The sequence below is a fragment of the Mercenaria mercenaria genome, chromosome 5 (assembly GCF_021730395.1).
Source record: "Mercenaria mercenaria strain notata chromosome 5, MADL_Memer_1, whole genome shotgun sequence".
NCBI lineage: Eukaryota > Metazoa > Mollusca > Bivalvia > Venerida > Veneridae > Mercenaria > Mercenaria mercenaria.
The window spans coordinates 60970778-60988542 of NC_069365.1; the positions used below are offsets into that span (position 1 = coordinate 60970778).

A 17765-nucleotide genomic window follows, 5' to 3' on the forward strand; every position below is an offset into this window, starting at 1 on the left:
AAATGACCATGATGACAGTCTCAACATTATAAACACACCTAAATGACAGTCTCCACATTATTAACACACCTAAATGACAGTCACCACATTATAAACACACCTAAATGACAGTCACCACATTATAAACACACCTAAATGGCAGTCACCACATTATAAACACACCTAAATGACAGTCTCCACATTATAAACACACCTAAATGACAGTCTCCACATTATAAACACACCTAAATGACAGTCACCACATTATTAACACACCTAAATGACAGTCTCCACATTATAAACACACCTAAATGGCAGTCACCACATTATAAACACACCTAAATGGCAGTCACCACATTATAAACACACCTAAATGACAGTCTCCACATTATAAACACACCTAAATGACAATCTCCACATTATAAACACACCTAAATGACAGTCTCCACATTATAAACACACCTAAATGACAGTCTCCACATTATAAACACACCTAAATGACAGTCACCACATTATTAACACACCCAAATGACAGTCTCCACATTATAAACACACCTAAATGACAGTCACCACATTGTAAACACACCCAAATGACAGTCTCCACATTATAAACACACCTAAATGACAGTCACCACATTGTAAACACACCTAAATGACAATCTCCACATTATTAACACACCTAAATGACACTCTCCACATTATAAACACACCTAAATGACAGTCACCACATTATAAACACACCTAAATGACAGTCACCACATTATTAACACACCTAAATGACAGTCACCACATTATAAACACACCTAAATGACAGTCACCACATTATTAACACACCTAAATGACAGTCACCACATTATAAACACACCTAAACGACAGTCTCCTCAGCTGGTCATTTTCTTGAATCTCAAATTGTCGTACTCTTTTTCAATAGTGGTCCAATTTTAAAAATCCTTTCAGTGTTATGAAAGACTTGGTGATGGTTTTTCTTACAATCTTGTGTACATAAATTACTCGTGGACAGTTCCAAAGAAACTGTATTTGTTATTGATTGACTGAATAACAACTTGTGGTTTTAAGTGAAAACATGGTTAAGACGATATTTTTATTTTCAGTTTTCCAAGAAAGGACGCCTGTTTCCAGAAACAGCAGATTTGTTACACAATATCAGCGAGTCAAAAGAGGATATAGGCCCCCATAACTCTAAAAGAAAGTAAGCTGTTTTAGAGATGGATGTTATTGTTTAGAAGTATGAAGAATTTACTTCCTTCATTAAATGTTTTAAGCATAGAAATCTTTTCTGAAAGTTGCCCAGTTGTGTTAAGTATTTGAAAATGGAGACCTATTCTTTGGTATAATAAGAATCTGTAGTAAAATAGGAATTGTTTGATTTTCAAACATATTAGATTGTAAGTTTTGGGGCCACTACAGCAAAATAATATGAGATTTTGGAGCCTTAACAAAGAATGAGTTTTATTAAATACAGTGAAACACCGCTCGCTCGAGGTCGCAAGGGGATTAGCAAAATGCTTGAGTTATCCATGGTTTCGAGCGACCCAAACATTGACCGACATATGAAGAAAAATTGAAGTTTTATTGCATCAGTTGTCATCGGGACCATTTGCAGAGGAAACGGTGATACGTAATAATAACAAACCCGTGACATTTAAAATCAAAGCACTCAAAGCGCTGATGGTGGCTGCTAATCAATGTTTAAAATATTACAAAGAAAGCGACAACTGAGGAATTGTTAATATAAACCATAAGAACTTTTTTCTGCATTTTTTTAATATTCGGCTTTGGTTTCAAAATTAATCCTTTTTCACTGCCAGTCATCGTTTACATACACACTGATTTAGCCTTTAACGAATAGTTTTGATCCTTTTTGATTATTTGTGACGAAAACTACAACATAAATTACATCGAAGATGTTTTACTATGAATAAATAATATAAGCTTTTTCTCCAAATCATTCAGCTTTTAAGATTTCTTTTTAAAGCTTTTGGGCAGTGTCTGTCATGAATTATTATACACACTGATTTAGTCCGTATCAGATAGCTGTGGTTTTCATGAGGCTTTTGTGAAAGAAAACAACACAAACATGCACCACAAATGCACCTCAGAATGTCAGTTCTGCAGCCAGTGTATTTTAGAGGTGCATTAATTATCACTCCATCTGTTATACTCAAAAGTTCGCTAGACATAACAGCAGGCTTCGCAAAAATGCTGGACATTAAGTCAGACAAACTTACAACTTTAGTCAGACCGAGAAAAAAGTCGAAAATATATAACTGGCGAAACGAAACCGTTTCAATTTTTATATATATATTTGTATCCAGATATATTGAGACGCACCATGAGAAAACCAGCGTAGTGCGTTTGCGACCAGCATGGATCCAGACCAGCCTGTGCATCCGCGCAGTCTGGTCAGAATCCATGCTATTAGCTTTCGAAGCCTATTGCAACTAGAGAAACCGTTAGCGAACAGCAAGGATCCTGACCAGAGTGGTGTGCGGATCCGCAGTTTGATCTGGGTTCATGCTGGTCACAAATGCACTATGTTGTTTTTCTCATGGTGCGACTCGAATGAATTTAGCTGAAGTGAGCAGAATCTGTCTTGAAACAATTCAATCTTTAAGTTGGTCAAATCTGTTATCCGACGACTTGCTACAGTCTGACAGAATGCCATTTCAAAAAGGCGAGTATTAGTATCATCGCTGCGCCCACTTTCACGGGCTTACAAGTTGATGAAATCGTGATACAGTTGCACCACTTAGTCAAAGCGAGCTTGCAACACTTCTCAGATTGGGCGACCTGTGGGTTTCCACGTTGATAATTTGTGTTTAGTCAGACGAAATTATACCGAATACATGTGTATCTATGCATACATATAGTATCTTATATTGTACATTTGCTGAAGGAAGATTATCCGTGAGGGAATATTATTTAGAAAACATGTCTTTGATTCTCACGGCAGGTCAAATTGCAAACAATATCGAATGAATTTTAACTGAATGTTCTTTAATTTTTGTTCACTCTAGTATTGCTAAGCATGTTTTAGTGATATAACGATGAACTGTACATGTTCAAGTTATATCAATAAAGTATTGTCCTGTTCATAAATCATCTCACTAAATTTGCGCTAATTAGTGTTAATTGGTAGTATCAACACCTGAGGAAATCCATATCACTGCTGATTATCGATTTTCTATAAAAAGCTTAATTAACATGTGGTCATATTTTTGTGTGCTTGAAACGAAAATGAGACAATGCAGTTGAAAATTCAGTAACATTCTTAGATCACTAGGGTTGCATTGATATAATATCTTACAATTTGATAGCTATAACGAGCATTTAAGTTTGTTCTGACATATTTGAAAAGTGTTACAACTTGCTGGAAAAGCTATGAGAGGTACAAACTGGTATTGTCTATGGACCGGAAATGTTTGGGAACGTTTCCGTTGAAATTCCGTTTCTATTTTTAGCCGCTAGCAGAAGTCATTGTTCTTTATCAAATAAAGCCTTAAATTTCGGGAGTTATACATTTGACACTGCGGTTAGGAAACATTTTTGAATTGTCAGTCTGGATTCCCAGGCTAGGTTTCTATATATATAAGCTACCTTTTCTACATTATAAGCTACGTGACCTCTGGGGCAGTACTATGCAATATCGCTCCAGTTCAGGTGACATGAGGTCATCGTTTATTCACGTGACCATAAATTTGCATATTTGTATTCATACACGTGGTGGTTTTAATTAAAATGTTGACTTCAGTTTGTATTGATTTTAGTCGCCAAATTTACATTAAAAATGGTATTAAGGCATATATTGTAGCTTTGCATATTCTGCACGTTATGTAGATAATTGTTTACCTGAAAAGCTTGGAACTATTTTTGGTTGTGTTGTTAGGATGGTCTTAAGAACTGACAAGATTTCTCAAACGGAGTATTCTTTTTGACACTGGTGGCAGCAGCCACCAAAAACGTATCACAAACATTATCTATGATGTAATAAGTAAAAACATACTTGCTTTAATCTAAAGAAAACAGTAATTGATCAATATTTGATCAATAAAACTTTTCTTTAACCTTTCATCAATAATTAATCTCATTATCAGATCAAATATACCGACAAACAAACATTTAAGATAGTCGGGGAATAGACAATGCAATTTTCACGGCGTGCAAAAATTTTCAATAAACCGATACATTCTGATCGCCAAAGCTGCGAAAATTTTTGACACCTCTGCTCGAGTAAGCCAGAAGCAACAAAGAGAAAATTAAATACACAGGGACCAGGTGTCATGCTCGAGCGATCGAGTTATCGATGCTCAACCCAGCCATGGTAATTTCACATAGAAAATAGAAGGAAATCGGCCGGGACCACATGAATTGCTTGAGCGAGCCCGGGTGCTCGAGTCATCGATGCTCGAGCCAGTGGTGTTTCACTGTACATGTATTTATACCAGTTTCAAGAGCATATTATCAGTTGTTGAAGTTACAGTGTAAAAGCTCTAATGTGCACAGTCTACATTTTTGTAACTTTCTTTTTATTTCAAGGTTGACAGTAGGCATTGAGAACTGCCTGTTCCATTTCCAGTATTTTGACAATCTTGAGGGTGTCTTTGTATCTTCTGAGGCAGATGCCGGTGGGGTCAGTCAACTAAATGATGAAATTTACAAGTGCTTCCAAACAGCTTGCCACAAAATTAAACACATGTTTGATAGTGCTAGGAAAACAAAGGTATATAAAAGAAAAAGAAAATAGTTAATATATAAATTTTAAAATTGGTCGGTAAAGTTCGCTGCTAAGACCACTTGCCAAGTTGGGGATCAAAACCCTACCTATATTCAGTACGTCAAAAGGTTTCAGCCAAAGGTTTATAGTTACGTAAAATCAATAATTGCACATCAAGTAAACAATGCAAGTTACTTAATCCCAAGTAGCAAAACCATTTTTAGCTTGACTATTCAAAGAATAGTCTAGCCATTCTACTCACCCTAGCGCCGGTGTTGGCGTTGGTATCACACCTTGGTTAAAGTTTTGCATGCAAGTATATATGGCTATCATCAAAGGCATTTAGCTTTGAAACTTAGTTTTTAGCTCGACTATACGAAGTATAAGGAAAGCTATCCTACTTGCCCCGGCGTCGGCGTCGGCGTCTTTCCCCGTCCCCACCTTGGTTTAAAGTTTTGGTGCACTTTCTCTTTTTTCAACTTATCTCTGTAATTACTTGATAGATTTGATTCATACTTAAAATACTTATTCCTCATCATCATCCACATCATCTGACATAAGGGCCATAACTCTGGCACCAATATTTCATGAATTATCCCCCCTTTTCACTTAGATTTTCAGGTTAAAGTTTTGATGCACTTTCACTCTATCTCTGTTATTACTGAATGGATTTGATTCAAACTTAAAATAGTTGTTCAACATCATCACCCACATCATATGACACAAGGTGCATAACTCTGGCACCATTTTTTCATTAATTATTCCCCCTTTTTACTTAGAATTTGACCCAATTTAGAAAATGGGTCATCTCGGGTCAAAAACTAGGTCACTAGGTCAAATCAAAGAAAAACCTTGTGTATGCAATAGAGGCTGTATTTTTCAATTATTCTTCATGAATATTGGTCAGAATGATAACCTTGATGAAATCTAGGCCGAGTTCGAAAATGGGTCATTTCGGGTCAAAAACTAGGTCACTAGGTCAAATCAAGGAAAAACCTTGTGTATGCGATAGAGGCTGTATTTTTCAATAGATCTTCATGAATATTGGTCAGAATGATTACCTTGATGAAATCTAGGCCGAGTTCGAAAATGGGTCATCTCGGGTCAAAAACTAGGTCACTAGGTCAAATCAAGGAAAAACCTTATGTATGCGATAGAGGCTGTATTTTTCAATTGATCTTCATGATTTTTAGCTCGACTATTCATAGAATAGTGAGCTATTGCACTCGCCCATGCGTCGGCGTCGGCGTCGGCGTCGGCGTCTGCGTCCGCGTCCGCGTCCCGATTTTGGTTAAGGTTTTGTATGTAAGCTGGTATCTCAGTAACCACTTGTGGGAATGGATTGAAACTTCACACACTTATTCACTGTGACAAACTGACTTACATTGCACAGGTTCCATAACTCTATTTTGCTTTTTTACAAAATTATGCCCCTTTTTCGACTTAGAAATTTTTGGTTAAGGTTTTGTATGTAAGCTGGTAACTCAGTAACCACTTGTGGGAATGGATTGAAACTTCACACACTTATTCACTGTGATGAACTGATCTACATTGCACAGGTTCCATAACTCTATTTTGCTTTTTTACAAAACTGTGCCCCTTTTTCGACTTAGAAATTTTTGGTTAAGGTTTTGTATGTAAGCTGGTATCTCAGTACTTACTAATGGGAATGGATTGAAACTTCACATACTTGTTCACTATTATGATCTGACATGCACTAAGCAGGTCCCATAACTCTACTCTCTTTTTTTTTTTCAAAATTATGCCCCTTTTTCGACTTAGCAGTTTTTGGTTTAATTTTTTTATGTAATCTGATATCTCAGTATTCACTAATTAGAATGGATTGAAACTTCACACACTTGTTCACTGTCATGATCTAACATGCACTGTGAAGGTCCCATAACTCTACTTGGCATTTTTACAAAATTATGCCCCTTTGACTTAGCAGTTTTTTGTTAAGTTTTTGTATGTAAGCTGGTCTCTCAGTATCCACAAATTGGAAAGGATTGAAACTTCACACACTTGTTCACTGTCATGATATGACATGCAGTACAGAGGTTCAATACCTCTACTTTGCATTTTACAAAATTATGCCCCTTTTTCAACTTTTGTATTCATTCAATTGACAAGGCTGTTGAATAGTCGAGCGTTGCTGTCCTCCGACAGCTCTTGTTGGTCATAATGATTACCTTGATGAAATTTAGACCAAGTTCAAAAATGGGTCATCTCGGGTCAAAAACTAGGTCACTAGGTCAAATCAAAGAAAAACCTTGTGTATGCAATAGAGGCTGTATTTTTCAACTGATCTTCATGAAATTTAGCCAGAATGATTACCTTGATAAAATCTAGGCCGAGTTCGAAAATGGGTCATCTGGGGTCAAAAACTAGGTCACTAGGTCAAATCGAAGAAAAACATTGTGTATGCAATAGAGGATGTATTTTTCAGTTGATCTTCATGAAATTTGGTCAGAATGATTGCCTTGATGAAATCTAGGTCGAGTTTGAATATGGGTTATCTGAGGTCAAAAACTAGGTCACTAGGTCAAATTAAAGAAAAATCTTGTGTATGTGATAGAGACTGTTTTTTTTTTCAATTGATTTTTATGAAATTTGGTCAGGATGATTGCCTTAATGAAATCTAGGGCGAATTTGAATATGGGTCATCTGAGGTCAAAAACAGGTCACTTGGTCAAATCAAAGAAAAAACTTGTGTATGTGATAGAGGCTGTATTTTTCAATTGATCTTCATGAATTTTGGTCAGAATGATTGCCTTGATAAAATCAAGGTCGAGTTTGAACATGGGTTATCTAGGGTCAAAACTAGGTCATATCTAAGAAAATGCTTGTTTTATTGCAAGAGATTAATTTTTTGGTTCAGTCTTAATGAAAATTGGTCAGAATATTTATTTCCCTGAAATCACAAGGTCAAACATGTTTTACACTGTTATGGTGTGTTTCTTAGGTGAGCGACCTAGGGCCATCTTGGCCCTCTTGTTCTATTATTTGACCTAATGACCTAGCTTTTGAAGGCACGTGACCCAGTTTTGAACTTGACCTAGATATCGTCAAGATGAACATTCTGACCAATTTTCATGAAGATCTCATGAAAAATATGGCCTCTAGAGAGGTCACAAGGTTTTTCTATTTTTAGCTCACCTGTCACATAGTGACAAGGTGAGCTTTGTGATCACCCTTCGTCTGCCGTGCGTCCGTACGTCAACAATTTCATGTCTGCACGATAGTGGTTTCATTTATGATTTTATTTTAACCAATCTTGCACACAACTTGTATCACCATAAGCTTGAACTGGCCAGATCCCTTTATGGGTTCCAGAGTTATGGCCCCTGAAAAGGCCAAAATTAGCTATTTGACCTTGTTTGCACAATAGCAGCTTTATTTATGATTTGATTTTTACCAAACCGGCACACAACTTGTATCACCATAAGATCTTGGTTCCTTTATTGAACTGGCCAGATTCCATTATAGTTTCCAGAGTTATGGCCCCAGAAAAGGCCAGAATTAGCTATTTTGACCTTGTCTGCACAATAGCAGCTTCATTTATGATTTTATTTTAACCAAACTTGCACACAACTTGTATCACTATAAGATCTTTGCTCCTTTCTTGAACTGGCGAGATTCCATTATGGGTTCCAGAGTTATGGCCCCTGAAAGGGCCAGAATTAGCTATTTTGACCTTGTCTGCACAATAGCAGCTTCATTTATGATTTGAATTTAATCAAACTTGCACAAAACTTGTGTCGCCATAAGACTCAGTTCCTTTTTTGAACCGGCCAGATCCCATAATGGGTTTCAGAGTTATGGCCCCTGAAAGGGCCAGACTTAGCTATTTTGACCTTGTCTGCACAATAGCAGCTTCATTTATGATTTGATTTTAACCAAACTTGCACCCAACTTGTATTACCACAAGATCTTGGTTCCTTTCTTGAACTGGCCAGATTCCATCATGGGTTCCAGAGTTATGGCCCCCTAAAGGTCCAAAATTGGCTATTTTGGCTTTTGCAGCCATATAGAGACTTCATTTATGGTTTTATTTGATACAAACTTCCAAAATATCTTCAACAACAATAAATCTTGGATGATCCATTCACAAGTATGGCCTCTAGAGAGGTCACAAGGTTTTTCTATTTTTAGCTCACGTGTCACAAAGTGACAGTGTGAGCTTTTGAGATCGCGCAGGGTCCGTCGTCCGTCCGTGCGTCCGTGCGTAAACTTTTGCTTGTGACCTCTCTAGAGCTCACATTTTTCATGGGATCTTTATGAAAGTTGGTCAGAATGTTCATCTTGATGATATCTAGGTAAAGTTCGAAACTGGGTCACGTGCGGTCAAAAACTAGGTCAGTAGGTCTAAAAATAGGAAAACCTTGTGACCTCTCTAGAGGCCGCATTTTTCAAAAGATCTTCATGAAAATTGGTCAGAATGTTCATCTTGATGATATCTAGGTCAAATTCGAAACTGGGTCACGTGCCATCAAAAACTAGGTCAGTAGGTCAAATAATAGAAAAACCTTGTGACCTCTCTAGAGGCCATATTTTTCATGGGATCTGTATGAAAGTTAATGTGAATGTTCATCTTGATAATATCTAGGTCAAGTTCGAAACTGGGTCAGCTGCGGTCAAAAACTAGGTCATTAGGTCTAAAAATAGAAAAACCTTGTGACCTCTCTGAGGTCATACTTTTGAATGGATCTTCATGAAAATTGATCAGAATGTTCATCTTGATGATATCTAGGTCAAGTTTGAAACTGGGTCACGTGCCATCAATAACTAGGTCAGTAGGTCAAATAATGAAAAAACCTTGTGACCTCTCTAAAGGCCATATTTTTCATGGGATCTGTATGAAAGTTGGTCTGAATGTTCATCTTGATGATATCTAGGTCAGGTTCAAAACTGGGTCACATGAGCTCAAAAACTAGGTCACTAGGTCAAATAATAGAAAAAAAACGACGTTATACTCAGTTCAAAACTGGGTCATGTTGGGACAGGTGAGCGATTCAGGACCATCATGGTCCTCTTGTTAGACCTACTGACCTAGTTTTTGACCGCAGTTGACCCAGTTTCAAACTTGACCTAGATATCATCAAGATGAACATTCAGACCAACTTTGATACAGGTCCCATGAAAAATGTGGCCTCTAGAGAGGTCACAAGGTGTTTTTATTATTAGCTCACCTGTCACATAGTGACAAGGTGAGCTTTTGTGATCACCCTTCGTCCGTCGTCAGTCTGTCTGTCAACAATTTCGTGTCTGCACGATAGTGGTTTCGTTTATGATTTTATTTTAACCAAACTTGCACACAACTTGTATCACCATAAGATCTCGGTTACTTTCTTGAACTGGCCAGATCCCATTACAGGTTCCAGAGTTATGGTCCCTGAAAGGGCCAAAATTAGCTACTTTGACCTTGTCTGCACAATAGCAGCTTCATTTATGATTTGATTTTTACCAAACTGGCACACAACTTGTGTCACCATAAGATCTCGATTCTTTCTTGAATTAGTCAGATTCCTTTATGGGTTCCAGAGTTATGGCCCCTGAAAGGGCCAGAATTAGCTATTTTGACCTTGTCTGCACAATAGCAGCTTCATTTATGATTTTATTTTAACCAAACTTGCACACAACTTGTATCACCATATGATCTTGGTTCCTTTCTTGAACTGGCCAGATTCCTTTATTGGTTCCAGAGTGATGGCCCCTGAAAGGGCCAGAATTAGCTATTTTGACCTTGTCTGCACAATAGCAGCTTCATTTATGATTTGAATTTAATCAAACTTGTACAAAACTTGTGTCACCGTAAGATCTCGGTTCCTTTCTTGAACCGGCCAGATCCCCTAATGGATTCCAGAGTTATGGCCCCTGAAAGGGCCAAAATTAGCTATTTTGACCTTGTCTTGCACAATAGCAGCTTCATTTATGATTTGATTTTAACCAAACTTGCACTCAACTTGTATCACAACAAGATCTTGGCTCCTTTCTTGAACTGGCCAGATTCCATCATGGGTTCCAGAGTTATGGCCCCTTAAATGTCCAAAATTGGCTATTTTGGCTTTTGCAGCCATATAGAGACTTCATTTATGGTTTTATGTGACACAAACTTCCAAAATGTCTTCAGCAACAATAAATCTTGGATTCCATGACAAATCAGATCCAATCGTAGGTTCCAGAGTTATTATGTCTCCCCCAGGAGACATATTGTTTTTGCCCTGTCCGTCCGTCCTTCCGTCCGTCCATCACACTTCATTTCTGAGCAATAACTGGGGAACCATTTGACCTAAAACCTTCAAACTTCATAGGGTTGTAGGGCTGCTGGAATAGACGACCCCTATTGTTTTTGGGGTCACTCCGTCAAAGGTCAAGGTCACAGGGGCCCGAACATTGAAAAATATTTCCGATCAATAACTAGAGAACCACTTGACCAAGAATGTTGAAACTTCATAGGATGATTGTACATGCAAAGTAGATGACCCCTATCGATTTTGGGGTCACTCCATTAAAAGTCAAGGTCACAAGGGCCCGAACATTGAAAACCATTTCCGGTCAGTAACTTGAGAACCACTTGACCCAGAATGTTGAAACTTCATAGGATGATTGGTCATGAAGAGTAGATGACCCCTATTGATTTTGGGGTCACTCTGTCAGAGGTCAAGGTCACAGGGGCCTGAACATGGAAAACCATTTCTGATCAATAACTAGAGAACCACTTGACCCAGAATGTTGAAACTTCATAGGATGATTTGTCATGAAGAGTAGATGACCCCTATTGATTTTGGGGTCACTCTGTCAAAGGTCAAGGTCACAGGGGCCTGAACATGGAAAACCATTTCCGATCAATAACTAGAGAACCACTTGACCCAGAATGTTGAAACTTCATAGGATGATTGTACATGCAGAGTAGATGACCCCTATCGATTTTGGGGTCACTCCATTAAAGGTCAAGGTCACAGGGGCCGGAACATTGAAAACCATTTCCGGTCAGTAACTTGAGAACCACTTGACCCAGAATGTTGAAACTTAATAGGATGATTGGTCATGCAGAGTAGATGACCCCTAACGATTTTGGGGTCACTCTGTGAAAGGTCAATGTCACAGGGGCCTGAACATTGAAAACCATTTCCGGTTAGTAACTTGAGAACCACTTGACCCAGAATGATGAAATTTCATAGGATGATTGATCATACAGAGTAGATGATCCCTAATGATTTTAGGGTCACTCTGTTAAAGGTCAAGGCCACAGGGGCCTGAACATGGAAAACCATTTCCGATCAATAACTTGAGAACCTCTCGACCCAGAATGTTGAAACTTCATATGATGATTGTTCATGCAGAGTAAATGACCCCTAATGATTTTGGGGTCACTCTGTTAAAGGTCAAGGTCACAGGGGCCTGAACATTGATAACCAGTTCCGATCAATAACTTCAGAACCTCTCGACCCAGAATGTTGAAACTTCATAGGATGATTGAACATGCAGAGTAGATGACCCCTATTGTTTTTGGGGTCACTCCGTTAAAGGTCAAGGTCACAAGGGCCTGAACATTGATAACCAGTTCCAATCAATAACTTGAGAACCACTTGACCCAGAATGTTGAAACTTCATAGGATGATTGAACATGTAGAGTAGATGACCCCTATTGATTTTGGGGTCAGTCTATTAAAGGTCAAGGCCACAGTGGCCTGTTCATGTAAAATCATTTTTTGGAAATAACTTGAGAACCACTTGACCTACAATGTTGAAACTTAATAGGATGATTGGACTTGCAGAGTAGATGACCCCTATTTATTTTGAAGTCACTTGATCAAAGGTCAAGGTCACAGAAGCCTGAACAGTGACTTGAGAACCACTAGGCCAAGAGTGTTGAAATTTAGCGGGATGATTGGACATGCCAAGTAGATGATCCCTATTGCAGCCAACCATCAGTGTCTCTTTGACTTTTGCTCCTGACCCCTATTGACTTCTTGCCTATAGGACTTTGCATTGGGGGAGACATGCGCTTTTTTACAAAAGCATTTTCTAGTTTTATATCTGATTACCTCCCCTGATTGTAATCAAAATGGATTATATCAGTAAGTACTTATAGGACTTATTTGAAATTTCATTATTGTCATTAGTTGGACTGAGCCAATCAGGGTAGATAACTATGGACTGATCTTATGTCAAATTACCTCCCTTTATTTCAAATTAAAATGGGTATATCTCCGTAACTAATGAAGATACTGATCTGAAAATTCATTTATGTCAACAGATTTATTTGGCAGATCCTTCTTTTGTTCACTTACAATTTTTTTTTTTAATTACTTCCCTTTTACGTTACTATAAATAGCTTATTTTTAGTAACTTTTTTATTATTGGCCGTAGGGAAAAACTGAGACCACTTTTCTGTGGTACAACATGGATGGTACCTCCAATTTTTAGGTGTATTTTGACATATCTGTACCTTGTAAGAATTTTTTTTTCTTTTTGGTTAAATTTCTTCCCTTTGTTGTTCCTGTCCTTAGGACTTAGATATTTTTTCTGAGGACCTTCTTGTTCTCAAGTGCAGTGATAACAGGTGAGCGATATAGGGCCATCATGGCCCTCTTGTTTGACCTACTGACCTAGTTTTTGACGGCATGTGACCCAATTTCGAACTTGACCTAGATATCATCAAGTTGAACATCTGACCAATTTTCATGAAGATCCATTGAAAAGTATGGCCTCTAGAGAAGTCACAAAGGTTTTTTAGCTCATCTGATTTTTTGAAAAAAAATGATGAGTTATTGTCATCACTTGAGCGGTTGTCGGCGTCGGCGTCGGCGTCGGCGTTGCCTGGTTAAGTTTTATGTTTAGGTCAGCTTTTCTCCTAAACTATCAAAGCTATTGCTTTGAAACTTGGAATACTTGTTCACCATCATAAGCTGACCCTGTTAGCAAGAAACTAACTCCATCTTGCTTTTTGCAAGATTTATGGCCCCTTTTGTACTTAGAAAATATCAGATTTCTTGGTTAAGTTTTATGTTTAGGTCAACTTTTCTCCTAAACTATCAAAGCTTTTGCTTTGAAACTTGGAATACTTGTTCACCATCATAAGCAGATCCGGTACATCAAGAAACATAACTCCATCTTGCTTTTTGCAAGAATTATTGCCCCTTTTGGACTTAGAAAATCAGTTTTCTTGGTTAAGTTTTTATGTTTAGGTCAGCTTTTATCCTAAACTATCAAAGCTATTCCTTTAAAACTTGCAACACTTGTTCACCATCATAAGCTGACCCTGTACAGCAAGAAACTAACTCAATCCTACTTTTTGCAAGATTTATGGCCCCTTTGGACTTAGAAAATATCAGATTTCTTGGTTAAGTTTTATGTTTAGGTCAACTTTTTCTCTTAAACTATCAAAGCTATTGCTTTAAACTTGCAACTCTTGTTCACCATCATAAGCTGACCTGTACAGCAAGCAACATAACTCCATCCTGCTTTTTGCAATAATTATTGCCCCTTTTGGACTTAGAAAAATCATTTTCTTGGTTGAATATTATGTTTAAGTCAACTTTTTCATAAACTATCAAAGCTATTGTTTTAAAACTTGCAACAGTTTTTCACCATCATAAGTGGACACTGTTACATCAAGAAACATAACTCTATCCTGCTTTTTGCAAGAGTGATGGCCCTTTTTAGACTTAGAAAATCATGGGTAGAACAATATTTCTATTATACAAAAAAAATCAGATGAGCGTCAGCACCCGCAAGGCGGTGCTCTTGTCTATTTTTAGACCTACTGACCTAGTTTTGGACCGCACGTGACCCAGTTTTGAACTTGGCCTAGATATCATCAAGATGAACTTTCTGACCAACTTCCATACAGATCCCATGAAAAATTTGACCTCTAGAGTGGTCACAAGCAAAAGTTTACGGACACACGGACGACGGACGCCGCGCAATCACAAAAGCTCACCTTGTCACTTTGTGACAGGTGAGCTAAAAATTGGTCATTTTAAAGTTGTGTTGCACGTAGCTCCAAAAGTATTTGACATAGAGTCACCAAAGTTTACAGGAATGTTGGTCAGCATGTGCATTTGTGCACTTGGGGTTTCGCGTCTGGATTCATTCAGTCGTGTAGGAGTTATGGCCCCTGACTTGGTAAAAAATTGGTCATTTTAATGTTGTGTCGCGCGTAGCTCCAAAAGTATTTGACCTAGAGTCACCAAAGTTTACAGGAATGTTGGTCAGCATGTGCACCTGGGGTTTCGCATCCGGATTCATTCAGTCGTGTAGGAGTTATGGCCCCTGACTTAGTTAAAAATTGGTCATTTTAATGTTGTGTCGCGCGTAGCTCCAAAAGTATTTGACCTAGAGTCACCAAAGTTTACAGGAAAGTTGGTCAGCATGTGCAGTTGTGCACTTGGGGTTTTGCGTCCGGATTCATTCAGTATTGTAGGAGTTATAGCCCCTGACCTAGGAAAAATTGCCATTTTTATGTTTTGTTGCGCTTAGCTCTGAAAATATTTTACTTACAGTCATTATTTCACTACACAAGACCAAACTTCTTGTCCAGACTTACTCAAAAAAAACGTTTGTGAAACATGTACATGACCTAGAATCATAAAACATTAGAGGATTGTTTTATAGCCTATGAAGTGTTCTCTTTAGGATTTTACTCAGCTAGGCCAGAGTTATGGCTAACTAAGTGAAAAATACACATAAGGTTCTTAAAAGTTTGTGTTGCAAACATCTTAAAAATTGTTTAACCTGAGTCATTAAACCATGTTACAGTGGCAGGAGTGGGGGCACCTGTGTCCTATGGACACACATCTAGTTAAGGTTAAAGTTTTTTGGTAACCTTTGTTTTTCTGTCATATCTTTGTTACTATTGGTTATATCTTACTGTAACTTCACATAAACATTGTCCAGCATACAAACTATGTATGTGCAGGGGCTGGGCCCATTATACATAAGGTCAAGGTCACCAAGGTGTTAAACTTAGGTTATTTTTATGGTTAAAGTTTTTCGGCAACCTTTGTTTTTCTGTCATATCTTTGTTACTATTGCTTATATCTTACTGTAACTTCACATTAACATTGTCCAGCATACAAACAAAATTTGTGCAGGGGCTTGGCCCATTATACCAAAGGTCAAGGTCACCAAGGCATTATACTTAGGTTATTTTTAATTTAATTCCATCAAAATAAAGGATGTCAGTACCCCTTCCATACTTTACCTTTAACCCCTCTGAGTAGTAGGGTCTTTTTATATCTTGGTGTGTCTTCCTTTTAAAGTAGAGGTCTCTTATTGAGACATAAATTCATTTTACTGTCAAATCGCCGAATAGTGGAGCACGCTGTTTTATGGACAGCTCTTGTTACTGTGAGTGTTCACAAGTGCAGGACTATGAGAGAAAGCTTATTTGAACCATGGGCCAGTCTATAAGGTGCTCTCAGTGCCCAGTTCAGCTTCATCCACAAATGTAATTGAGAAATTAAGAGCCTGTTTCCTGCAATAACATTGTTCTTTTTATACACTTTAAATTAAATATTATTTTTTGTTTCACAGGAACAAAGTAAAGACAGAAAACAACATGTGTGTGGTTTGAATGATGACCTAGTTGATGTGAGAGAGGAAGGTGTCATGTTTACATGTACAAACGAGGATAAAAAATCTCAACCGTTTTGTTACTGGGTTGTAGGGTAAGTGAAAATTCATTGTTTACTTCTGGCATGTAAAAGAACACAATGTTCATTTAGCTCAATTAAAAAGCTACAAGATACCAATCAGGGTTGCAAGCTAGATCAATGCAGAGATTGTAAGCCAGTTAATAATGTTGAGAAATGTGCAGCTATAGTCCCAGATATTAATTAAATAGCAAAAAAAGTAAAAAGTAATAATAGAAAATTATTGGGGTTGCATTTTCCTATATATATATATATATATAGTCAGTTTACACAACATCCAGGACTTTAGCTATTTTCTGTAATCTTTTATTAAATTAAACCTGCCTTAGCAGTCCACTGTATTAAGCAGATACTTGCCTTAAGCAGACAGTTAAGTTTCCAGATGGACTTTTTGTTCTGATTTCAACTTGTCTTAAGCAACCACCTGCCTTAAGCAGACAGATTGTGGCGCTGCCTTGGCTTACTAATAAATTCAGGCTTGACTGTACTAAGTACATTTTTTGTTTGTTTTTACATCAAAAAAAACTTTGGGCAAAATCTGTTTCAGGCGCTGTTTGTCAAGATCATTGCGGAGGAGGTTTATGTTTGTTTCATGACTCAACCCCACAACTGTGATAGAACTGGCATTTAAGATAGCTCTTGGTTACCTCCCTTTATGAAAATTGTTCTAGAGTAAAAAACATTTTAGTGGTAGAGTATTTATATGCAAAATAAGTTTTTTCTTGTTAAAATAGCTATTGTCAGTATTTAGGGAATTTAAATTTGCAATAAATTAGAGAAAATTTTGAAAGAATATCCAAACTTGAAGTTTAAGTAATGACTAAAGCACCTCAGCATTTGTCATGTTCATTATATTCTCATTGTAAAACTTTTGTGAAAACACAGCAAGTTTTGTGATAATGTGTCTCTTTTTTTTCTGTCAGAGAAAGATCATGATTTTCTGTCTAACACGTTTTTGGTCAGTCTTTCCAAACCGGGGTGATAATTTTGGGTTAGTGCCGATTCATGTTTTTCTGCAATGAAGAATTCATGAGTAATTTTTTGCAACAAAGTGATTCACATCAAAACAATTGTTCATTTTTGAACAGTCATCATCTCTTTAAACCATTTCCCTATACAGTAAAACATTGACAGCTCAAAGTTGCAAAGAGATGAGCAAAATGCTTGTGTTATCCAAGGGAGGGGAGGGGTTCAGGAGCTACAAACAGAGAATTTGAGGAAAATGGCTGGGAAATCGTTTAGTCTATGTTCCAGTCTTTCAAATGGATGAATGTAGGCCCTGATCAGAAATGATCAATTATATTGGTGGAAACTGGCCTTATCTAAACTAATTTATTAGAAACAGTTGTCTTGGATATTATCAATCATCTTACAGAAATCAGAATCATTTT

General features: G+C 37.5%; 1 protein-coding gene across 1 annotated transcript in view; it reads left to right on the plus strand.

Moving 5' to 3' along the window:
- The window catches only part of LOC123558457 (protein inturned-like), a 280606-nt gene extending 263636 nt beyond the window's left edge, over positions 1–16970 (plus strand). Inside the window, exon 17 of the mRNA XM_053544639.1 lies at positions 16922–16970. Within this exon, the coding sequence (XP_053400614.1) occupies positions 16922–16970 (49 nt within the window). The remainder of the gene's footprint in view (positions 1–16921) is intronic.
- The last annotated feature ends 795 nt before the right edge of the window (positions 16971–17765 follow it).